A 12,238-nucleotide genomic window follows, 5' to 3' on the forward strand; every position below is an offset into this window, starting at 1 on the left:
CCCTTCATTGGCTGTATTTTGGTAGTACTGTTCTTATTAGTTTAATAGCTGATACGACACCGAATGTTGCCAGCTCTATATGGCCTGCATGAATAGCCGCACCCAAAGCCAAAAAAAAGCCAAGCGGTTTTGCACTAACACCCATGGCTAACTCTGTTGTTTCAAGTTCTACTATTCTTAGCTCTTTCATCTCATCATCCCTGTTACTTCCAGGACTCTCGGTGGTGGTGGTCTACATGGCCATCATGATTAGCCTAACCAAATACTACAATCCAACCTTGGCTCAGTCTTCCTAAGGCCCTTCATTGGCTGTATTTTGGTAGTACTGTCATCATTTTGAATAAAAGATTACAGTAAAGGCATTGATTTTAGAAACCCACAGATCATTATTTGCAACCGTGAATTTAGAAAAAAAAATTGATTACACACCCGTCACACTTATTTATGCTCAGGCCTTTTTAATACGAGGGTCCCGGGGCCTCAACCGAAACAACAGCATGAAAGAGGAGATATGTCATCCTTTTGAATAAAAGATTACAGGAAAGGCATTGATTTTAGAAACCCACAGATCATTATTTACAACCGTGAAATTAGAAAAAAACATTGATTACACAGCCGTGACACTTATTTATGCTCAGGCCTTTTTAATACGAGGGTCCCGGAGCCTCAACCGAAACAACAGCATGAAAGAGGAGATATGTTATCCTTTTGAATAAAAGATTACAGGAAAGGCATTTTTTAAGTAGGCCTGGCACACAGGCTTGGAAGGCTGTAGAAAAGTGCAATTCAAAGGCACGAGCAAACTGAGGGTTAAGATCAACACTAAAAAATTTTTTTATTTAAATTAATAACTATACAGTCTGACTGTGACAACAATTATGATTGGTGTAAATAGTTGGCTAGTCGGCCTGGCACAAAAGGCTGGCAGTGGCAGGCAGGAGGTAAATGAAATTCAATGGCCCTAGGAGACTGAATATTTGCAGTCCAAAAAATTATGTTGTTTTTTTTATTACTGTTACAAGAATTGTGATTGGTGCCACTAATTGGCTACTTGGGCCTGGCAGACAGGCTGGCAGATATGAGTCGTGGATGGTAGGTAGGGCAGTAATTTAACACAGTATGCTGTGTAAGTGACAAAAACACAGGACTGATAGAAAATTAAGTTACATTACACTAGCAAAATATTTTAAAATTTTAGATTTTAATATTAAAATTATGTTAAGAAGTGCAATGCACATATGACTCTATGAGTGGTCGCACTGGCTGGCTGCTACGTAGGGCAGCAATTATAACAACAGTATGCTGTGTAAGTCAGATAGACAGTTAGACACAGGCCTGATAGAAAATACAATTAGATTACACTAGCATAATGATTTAAAGACTTTTTTTTGGAAATTTTAAGAAAAAGGTTAAGCACATACATATGAGTCGTGGCTGATAGCCTTGGAAGGGCAGCTATTTAAAACAGTAGGCTATGTATGTCGGATACACACACGCCTGATAGAAAATACTATTAGATTACACTAGAAAAATGATTGAAATTATTTTTTTGGGGGGGAAATTAAAAAAAGGTTAAACACATATGAGTCGTGGCTCATAGACTAGGGAGGGCAGCAAGTAAACACAGTAGGCTCTCTATGTCAGCAAAACACACAGGCCGGATAGAAAATTAGATTTGATTACACTAGCAAACAAATTTAAACTTTTTTTTTTTTTTTATATTAAAATTAAGGTGAAAGAAAAATAGATATGAGTGCTGGGTGGCTGCCTGGCACAGACCAATTAACCAAAAGACTGAAAAAAAAGAGGTATATTAATGCTGAGTGAGCCTGACAGACACAGGCATGATAGTAAATGTAATTAGATTACACTAGAAAAATATTTTTTTGTGTTTTTTTTTTAAAATAAAAATAATGTTAGAAACGGATATTAACACTGCTGGCTGCTGGCTGGCACAGAGCAATGAACCAGAGTATATGCTGTGTGACACTGGCCTGATAGAAAATGAAAAAAAATTACACTAGAAAAATAATTATATTTTTGGGTTAGTTAAATTTAAACTAATGTTGTTAGGGAGATATCAGTGGTGGCAGTAGTCACAGCATATGCTGTGAGCCTTAAACACACAGCTGAAAGCCAGGCAAATGCTAATAAAAAAAAAAAAAAAAAAAAAAAAAAAAACGGCACGAAATATAGCCCTAAAAAGGGCTTTTTGGGGTGCTGTGCTTGCAGCAGAGATGAGTGGAGTCCTTCTGGACTGTAAATACACTAGCCTAGCTGTGTTTTTCCTATTAATGTCAGGAGCAAAAACATAACACGTCCTATCATTAAAAAAGCAAGGTCGTTATGAGTCTAAAATGGCGGATTCCGAGTAGCTTGGAGTGTCTGTGAGGGAGTGTCTGATGTTGATTGGCTCTAATGTGTCAGGCGGCTGTGACATAAAGGGTCAAAGTTTCCACAATGATGACACATAGGGGCGGATCGCCATGTGTTCGCCCACAAACGCGAACGCGAACAAGCTATGTTCGCTGTGAACCGTTCGCGGGCGAACAGTTCGGGACATCACTACATGTCACTAGTGATGTAATTGATGATGTCATCAAAAATGTCATGTGTGATGTAGTCAGTGATGTCATTGATCATGCAGGGTGGGGGCAGTTTAACTTGGGAATTTCCTTTGTTTTTAACATTTTATTAAGCGCTTAAACTCTTGGCATTAATGTAATTTTTTGTCAATTAGTTTATCTTTTATATATATATATATATATATAATATATATAAATTTATTTTTCTGTCTGAAAAATGCTAAGTAAAAGCTGTCTAAATTTAAAACTAAACTAATAATGCAGTATTGCTTTTGCCCATCCTGGCTGATAAGGGGAACCACATCTGATTTTGCTGGTAGAGATCGCATAAGGTTTAAAAAAAAAAAAAAAACTAACTTAAATACATTTTAAAGGGACACTGAACCCCAAAAAATTATTTCGTGATTCAGATAGAGCATGCAATTTTAAGCAACTTTCTATTTTACTCCTATTATCAATGTTTCTTTGTTATCTTGCTATCTTTATATAAAAAGAAGCCATCTAAGCTTTTTTTCTTGGTTCAGGACTCTGGACAGCAGTTTTTGATTGGAGGATGAATTTATCCACCAATCAGCAAGGACAACCTAGGTTGTTCACTAAAAATGGGCCGGCATCTAAACTTACATTCTTGCATTTCAAATAAAGATACCAAGAGAATAAAGAACATTTGATAATAGGAATACATTAGAAAGTTGCTTAAAATTTCATGCTCTATCTGAATCACAAAAGAAAAAATTTGGGTTCAGTGTCCCTTTAATATAGCCCCTTTTAGAGGACATAATGAAGAAAGCAGACTTCAATAATTTTTTCTTCATTTCAATAAAGTTGAGGATATGGGACCTGACCTATTTATTAATGTGCGAGGGGACATGATACGATGTAGCGTATCATGTAAGCTGCACGTCGCTAAATGCCAACAGCATATGCTGTCGGCATTTATCACTGTACAAGCAGTCCTTATCGGAGCTTGATAATTCGGCCCCTATGTGTGAACATGAAGATTTGCTTTAAAATATAGTCTATTGTCTATTTGACTAAATAGTTTGTAGCTACGGACATGGCGTATAATTTTCACTGTGTTGTATTTTTTGTCTCCAAAAATATTATAATCTTGATATAATATTCACTTGCAAATCAGTTACAAAACATAATTTTCATTGTGCTACTGTCTAAACATATTTCTTTTTTTTTTCTAGGCAGCTAAAATGGCCAATTATTCCAAGTGTCAAAAATTATGCGACCTTTTATTTGTCATGTTTGCTTTGGTCTTCATTATTGCAAGACTCGGAGTGTTTCCTTTATGGTAAGTGTAACATTGAGTAAACTTACTTTTAATTTAGAATTATAACAATTATAGCAGTTATCAAACAATGGCCTCTTCCCGTCCACCACAAGAGCAGGGAAAGTGTGTTTCTATATTAAAGAAACAGTCTAGTCAAAATTAAACTTTCATGATTCAGGTAGAGCAGGAAATTTTAAACAAATTTCTAATTTACTCCTATTATTAATTTTTCTTTGTTCTCTTTGTATCTTTATTTGAAAAGGCAAGAATTTAAGCATAGGAGCCAGCCTATTTTTTGGTTCAGAACCTGGGTAGCACTTTCTGATTAGTGTCTAAATGTAGCCACCAATAAGCAAGCTCTATCCAGGTGCTGAACCAAAAATGGGCCAGCTTGTATGCTTACATTCAAATAAAAATACCAAGAGAATGAAAAAAAATTGATAATAGGAGTAAATTAGATAGTTGCTTAAAATTGCATGCCCTTTCTGAATCATAAAAGTTTAATTTTGACTAGACTATTCTTTTAAGCTAGTATGTGTTAAAACGTTTTTACTGAAAAAAGTTTGAAATGGATGCCAAGCTCCACCTACCGATGACATCACTATCTGGGCTGCATCTATGCACTCCGCTGAATAGCATTGACAGTCTGTTGAATCTAACTAGTGAGCCTTTTGTGATTGGAAGCAATATGCAGCCCCGATCGTGATGTCATCAGTTGGCTAAGCTTGGCAGCCATTTCAAACTGGCCAGAAACACTATTCATTTCAAAATAACTGTTTTACTGTTCCTGCTGCATGATATAGAAAGGGTGCAGGAGGCTATTTGCAGCTTAATCAAAGGTAAGACTTTAAGATGACTAAGGTGTAGACTGCCCCTTTAAGGCTATTGATCTAGCTAAATCCATAGCTCATGTGTTTTTTATGGTGTGCTGGAATACTGCTGTTGATTCCTGACAATGTACAGCATAAAAATGTATAGGTTTGAGTAAGGAGATAGCCATAACAATGTAGAAACAGCTATTAATGTCAGTGAGAGATGCTACATGTAGTTCAACTGTGTGCAACAATTATCTTGAAACATATTGATGAGTGGTGCACATCTGTCACTATATTATTTTTATATGGGGCTGGTCAACCAGATGCAGGTTATTTTGCAATTGCTGCTTTCCCAAATAATACAGATGAAATTGTAAATAATGTCTCTCTTACACATGAAACCTTATTCAAGATAAGGACTCCGGCCTATGAAGTAGCTATGTCAGTCCTGTTTCTATCTATTTGTAGAATGCACTGTAAATGGTTACTAGGACCACCATGCGGGAAACTAGTGGCAGGACCATACCCTCATTGGATCCGATTTTGACTTAGTTAAACATTTCCATGAGCTTAGATAGAAGTGCGTTTTTATTTACTAATTTGCCCATATGGAAAGGTGATTTTAGCAATATATTTAATCTATTAATATTATGTTATTTAGACTCCCAATGGTTTATTCATTAGGAGTAGCCCTGTATTTACAATTTTTCCTAGAATCTTGTTAGCAGGCAACACTATATAACCTGATTTATCAGTGGTTGTATCAATCTTTCAGTTCTGTGTATGAGATTCCTTTCAGTTGATACAAATTCAAGGCTTTGATTGTTCTAAAGTCCCTGTTTATAAGCAGTTCAAAGTTCTTCATATACCCCTTAAAGAGACATTAAACCCCAAAAAATTATTTCATGATTCAGGTAGAGAATACAATTTTAAACAATATTCCAATTTACTTCTATTATCTAATTTGCGTTATACTTTAGATATCCTTTGTTGAAGAAATAACAATGCACATGGGTGAGCCAATCACACAAGGCATCTATGTGCAGCCACCAATCAGCAGCTACTGAGCCTATATAGATATGCTTTTCAGCAAAAAGAGAATAAAGCAAATTAGATAATAGAAGTAAATTAAAAAGTTGTTTAAAATTGCATGCTCTTTCTAAATCTTAAAAGAAAAAATGTGGGTTTCATGTCCCTTTTTCTTTCATGATTCATTCTCTTGTATCCTTTAATGAAGAAGAAGCAGCATTGCACTGATGGGAGCTTGTTGAACATACTGTACCAGGCAATACGGTTACAAGAGACATATACAGTCGTATGAAAAAGTTTAGGCACCCCTGACAATTTCCATGATTTTAATTTATAAATAACTGGGTGTTTGGGTCAGCAATTTCATTTTGATTTATCAAATAACTGAAGGACAAAGTAATATTTCAGTAGTGAAATTAGGTTTATTGGATTAACAGAAAATGTGCAATATGCATCAAAACGAAATTAGACAGGTGCATAAATTTGGGCACCCCAACAGAAATATTGCAATAATATTTAATAGAGCCTCCTTTAGCAGAAATAACATCTTCTAGATGCTTCCTATAGCCTGTAATGAGTGTCTGGATTCTGGATGAAGGTATTTTGGACCATTCTTTCTTGCAAAACATCTCCAGTTCAGTTAGGTTTGATGGTTGCTGAGTATGGACAGCCCGCTTCACATCACCCCACAAATTTTCAATGATATACAGGTCTGGGGACTGGGATTGCCATTCTTTCATCAGTCCACAGCACCTTCTTCCAAAATGAAGCTGGCTTGTCCAAATGTGCGTTTGCATACCTCAAGCGACTCTGTTTGTGGCGTGTGTGCATTAAAGGCTTCTTCCGCATCACTCTCCCATACGCTGAATTGTTGAACGATGTACAGTGACACCATCTGTAGCAAGATGATGTTGTAGGTCTTTGGAGGTGGTCTGTGGGCTGTTTTTGACCACCGTTCTCACAATCCTTTACCTTTGCCTCTCCAATATTTTACTTCTGGCCTTAACAAGGACTGTGCCTATGGTCTTCCATTTCCTCACTATGCTCCTCACAGTGGACACTGACAGCTTAAATCTCTGTGATAGCTTTTTGTAGCCTTCCCCTAAACCATAATGTTGAACAATCTTTGTTCAGGTAATTTTGAGATGTTTTGAGGCCCCCATGCTGCCACTCTTCAGAGGAGAGTCAAAGAGAAAAACAACTTGCAATTGGCCACCTTAAATACCTTTTCTCATGATTGGATGCACCTGTCTATGAAGTTCAAGGCTTGATGGGCTCACCAAACCAATTGTGTGTTCCAGTTATTCAGTGCTAGATATTTACAGGTATTCAAATCAACAAAATGACAAGGGTGCCCAATGTATGCACCTGTCTTATTTCGTTTTGATGCATATTGCACATTTTATGTTAATCCAAAAAAACTTATTTCACTACTGAAATATTACTGTGTCCTTCAGTTATTTGATACATCAAAATGAAATTGCTGATCCAAACACCCAATTATTTATAAATGGAAATCATGGAAATTGTCAGGGGTGCCTAAACTTTTGCATACAACTGTATGTGCAGCCACCAATCACCAGCTAGCTCCCAGTAGCGCATTGTTGCTTCTTAGCCTACCTAACTATGCTTTTAAACAAAGGATACAAGGAGAGCGAAGCAAATTAAATAATAGAAACAAAATTGAAATTTGTTTTGCATGATCTGTCCTATTCATAATTTTGACTTTACTGACCCTTTAAATGTTATCCTTCCTCTATTAAACAATTCTTTTTGTGACAGGCTAAATCAGCTTTGCAGAGCAGAAAAGAAACAGGGTAACCACAGTTACAAAATGTAATGTATATTAAAGTCATGTAACTTGGCATTATACAACAGTTTTGTACACTAACAGACACTGCTAGAGAAATGACAAGCTAAATTCAGGAACAGGCTACAGTTCAATCAATTCATAGTTCAAAACAATAAATAAAAGGTAATAATCACTAGAGATGTGCATTTGTTTTTGGACAATAATTAATAACAAACTGCCACCTTCATAAATTAAAATAATAACAAATTAACACATATACATTATTTAATACTTTAGTATTAGTTTTTTTTTTTTTCCTTTTAAACACACATTACAAGCCCGTAGCCAGCAGATCCCCCACATGCTTAACCCCTAACCATATGGACCCCCACTGCAATTAACAGAATCTTTTTTGATCCCTTACAGCCAAACCCCCCATTGCATTTAACCCTAACTGCTGGAACCCTCAACCTCTAGACCCCCACATACTTAACCCATTAACCACATACCTCCCACCACGCTAACCTCAGACCTCCCACTGAATTTATTCCTAACCACTGGAACTCCCACCACAACAATCCCCCTGTCAGAGCCCCCTCTACACTTAACCTTCTAACCATCGACTCTGAACCACGCTTAATGCCTTAACCACCTTACTACCCACAACATCTAACCCCCTAACTGCTGGATCCCTCACCACAATCAATCCTCCTGCTGTGGACATCCCCACCATGAGAGCCCCTTAACCTAGGCTTCCCCCTCCTATGAACACAAAATAAAGTGTCGCTTACCAGTTAGTGGGAATCTGTGTAGCGGGCAGCATCTCTTCAGCGTAGGTACCGGTCACTGAGTCCTTCCTCTTCGTCCTGGAAACCCAGACAGAGCGCCTCCGTCCAAGGCGCAAACAATCCTGTGAATCAACAAAGTATTTCCAGGCATCACCTGATGCTGAGGAGAAGCAGACATATGGGGTCAAGCCAGTGCATATAAAAGAATAGCTTTATTGGAGTTATAGCAATAAAATCAAAAGAGCAACAGCTCAAAATGAGAGATCCAGGGTCTCAGCACGGCAAATGCAGACATGTTTCGTGCCGGTCAACCACACACACTTGATCACTGCTAGTTCCTGCCGCTGCTGGGACCTCTATTTAAAGAGAAATGTACATGCACATTAATTAATTAAAAACAATTAGTTAACCCCTTCCTGCCTTTTTAAACACTTATAACTAACACAGACCTGTATAGAGGATTGTCTGATACTAAACCTATGTGGTCGTTTGATTACTTATGTTCAAAGTCTTACTTTGTGGGTTACATTTTTATGCCAACTATTTTTCTATTTTTATGCTTATGTAAATTATATATTTGTTAACTTTTTAAACTTTTCAAACTTTTAAGAATTCTTGTGGACATTATATGTGATGAACCCCATTAGGTCAAAACATTTAGATGACTAAATTTATATCGCTTTCCATATTTATTCCCAAGGGATGTCTAGTATTTAAATAAAAAATCCACTGTGCCTCACTTAAGGGGGGGGGGGGGGGGGCGCTTCTCAGACATGGATTTGTTGCACAGGAATACATTTTTTATTAGCTAAAATAGGGAAAATTATTAATACGACACCCTACTTTAAAATTGTTATTATTTTAAAGGATAGATAATTCCTTTATTACCAATTCCCCAGTTTTGCATAATCAACACTGTTATATTAATATGCTTTTTACCTCTGTGATTACCTTGTACCTAAGCCTCTGCAGACTGCCCCCTTTCTCAGTTCTTTTGACAGACTTGCAATTTAGCCAATCAGTGTTGACTCATAAATAACTCCACGGGATTGAGCACAACATTATCTATATGGCACACGTGAACTAGCATTGTCTAACTGTCAAAAACTGTCAAAATTCACTAAGATAAGACGTGTCCTTCAAGAGCTTAGAAATTAGCATATTAGCCTACATAGGATTAGCCTTCAACAGAACAAGGCAAATTTAAAGTGAAAGTAAATCCTAGCGTTTTACAAACACTAGGATTTACTATTGAAACAAATAAAGTATAAGATACTTCATGTAGAAAGCTCCTTTATTTGATTCAATCGATCGCCGTTTTTACCTTGTACAGCAGCCCACAGCAACAAAAAAAATTTGGCTAAGAGGTGACGTTTTCACCTCTTAGCGAATAGCCGTGCAGTAAATCCGGCTTGGCGCCCATGGGAGCCGGATTTACCGCACAGCTATTTTTTTTTTTGCTGTGGGCTGCTGTACAAGGTAAAAACGGCGATCGATTGAATCAAATAAAGGAGCTTTCTACATGAAGTATCTTATACTTTATTTGTTTCAATAGTAAATCCTAGTGTTTGTAAAATGCTAGGATTTACTTTCACTTTAATGATAAAAGTAAATTGGAAATTTATTTAAAATCAGAGTCATAAAAGTTTAATTTTGACTGGACTGTTAACCCCTTAATGACCAAGGACGTACGCCACACGTCCTAAAAAAAAATACAGTTAATGACCGAGGACGTGTGGCGTACGTCCTTGGTCTGGAAAGCAGCTGGAAGCGATCCTGCTCGCTTCCAGCTGCTTTCCGGTTATTGCAGTGATGCCTCGATATCGAGGCATCCTGCAATAACCCCCCTTGGCCATCTGATGCAGAGAGAGCCACTCTGTGGCCCTCTCTGCACCGGACATCGGTGGCCGGTATCGTTGGTGGGTGGGAGCAAGTCTGGGAGGCGGGTGGGCGGCCATCGATGTGCCGAGTGGAGTGGAGGGGGGCGGGATCGGGGGCGGGACAGACGGGAGTGCGCACGGGAGGCGGCGGGCAGGCGCGTGCACGGGGCGGGAGCGGGAGGGAACCGCTACACTACAGAAAAATAAAGCTGTCAAAAGTAAAAAATAAAAAGTTTTGAAAGCTGTAAATAAACAGCTAAGGGATCTCGAAGGGGTGGGGGGTTGATCTTGGGGGGGGGGGGAAGCTACAATACAGAAAAGGGCATTTTTTTTTTAAAAAAAGGCACATTTTTTTACTAAACTGGGTACTGGCAGACAGCTGCCAGTACCCAAGATGGCGCCCATTAAGGCAGAGGGGGAGGGTTAGAGAGCTGTTTGGTGGGGGATCAGTGAGGCTGGGGGCTAAGGGGGGATCCTACACAGCAGCATATGTAAATATGCTAAAAAAATAAATAAATCCCAAATATAGCTTTTATTTTAGTACTGGCAGAGTTTCTGCCAGTACTTAAGATGGTGGGGACAATTGTGGGGTGGGGGAGGGAAGAGAGCTATTTGGGAGGGATCAGGGGGTCTCATGTTTCAGGTGGGAGGCTGAGCTCTACACTAAAGCTAAAATTAACCCTGCAAGCTCCCTACAAGCTACATAATTAACCCATTCACTGCTAGCCATAATACACGTGTGAAATGCAGCGGCATTTGGCGGCCTTCTAATTACCAAAAAGCCATATATGTCTGCTATTTCTGAACAAAGGGGATCCCAGAGAAGCATTTACGACCATTTGTGTCATAAGTGCACAAGCTGTTTGTAAATGATTTCAGTGAGAAACCTAAAATTGTGAAAAATTTAACTTTTTTTTTATTTGATCGCATTTGGCGGTGAAATGGTGGCATGAAATATACCAAAATTGGCCTAGATCAATACTTGGGGTTGTCTACTACACTACACTAAAGCTAAAATTATCCCTAAAAGCTCCCTACATGGTCCATAATTAACCCCTTCACTGCTGGGCATAATACACGTGTAGTGCGCAGTGGCATTTAGCAGCCTTCTAATTACTAAAAAGCAACGCCAAAGCCATATATGTCTGCTATTTCTGAACAAAGGGGATCCCAGAGAAGAATTTACAACCATTTAAGCCATAATTGCACAAGCTGTTTGTAAATAATTTCAGTGAGAAACCAAAAGTTTGTGAAAAAATTAGTAAAAAAGTGAACGATTTTTTGTATTTAATCGCATTTGGAGGTGAAATGGTGGCATGAAATATACCAAAATGGGCCTAGATGAATACTTTGGGATGTCTACTAAAAAAAAAATATATACATGTCAATGGATATTCAGAGATTCCTGAAAGATATTAGTGTTCTAATGTAACTAGCGCTAATTTTGAAAAATAATGGTTTGGAAATAGCAAAGTGCTACTTGTATTTATGGCCCTATAACTTACAAAAATAGCAAAGAACATGTAAACATTGGGTATTTCTAAACTCAGGACAAAATTTAGAAACTATTTAGCACGGATGTTTTTTGGTGGTTGTAGATGTGTAACAGATTTTGGGGGTCATAGTTAAAAAAAGTGTGTTTTTTTTCAATTTTTTCCTCATATTTTATATTTTTTTTTATAGTAAATTATAAGATATGATGCAAATAATGGTATCTTTAGAAAGTCCATTTAATGGCGAGAAAAACGGTATATAATATGTGTGGGTACAGTAAATGAGTAAGAGGAAAATTACAGCTAAACACAAACACCGCAGAAATGTAAAAATAGCCTTGGTCCCAAACGGACAGAAAATGGAAAGTGTTGTGGTCATTAAGGGGTTAAGGTAGCTTTCCCCCTTTTTAATAGGTAATTACTGAGTATTGAGTGAGGTATATAAAATAATTTAATGCTAGTTTCAAAAAAGCAAAGATTTTTTCAAGTTGATGGCTTTCTAGCATAATTTCTGAAGATTGGCCTAAGCCTGAAGACATATGTTTAGTTGTTACTTTGTTTTTTTTAATTCAGT

At 37.6% G+C, this 12,238-nt stretch overlaps 1 protein-coding gene across 1 annotated transcript in view; it reads left to right on the plus strand.

Moving 5' to 3' along the window:
* CERS6 (ceramide synthase 6) overlaps positions 1-12,238 on the plus strand; it is a 766,179-nt gene that overhangs the window by 668,025 nt on the left and 85,916 nt on the right. The window contains exon 8 of the mRNA XM_053712833.1: positions 3,782-3,888. Within this exon, the coding sequence (XP_053568808.1) occupies positions 3,782-3,888 (107 nt within the window). The remainder of the gene's footprint in view (positions 1-3,781; positions 3,889-12,238) is intronic.

The sequence above is a fragment of the Bombina bombina genome, chromosome 1 (assembly GCF_027579735.1).
Source record: "Bombina bombina isolate aBomBom1 chromosome 1, aBomBom1.pri, whole genome shotgun sequence".
Classification (NCBI taxonomy): Eukaryota; Metazoa; Chordata; class Amphibia; order Anura; family Bombinatoridae; genus Bombina; species Bombina bombina.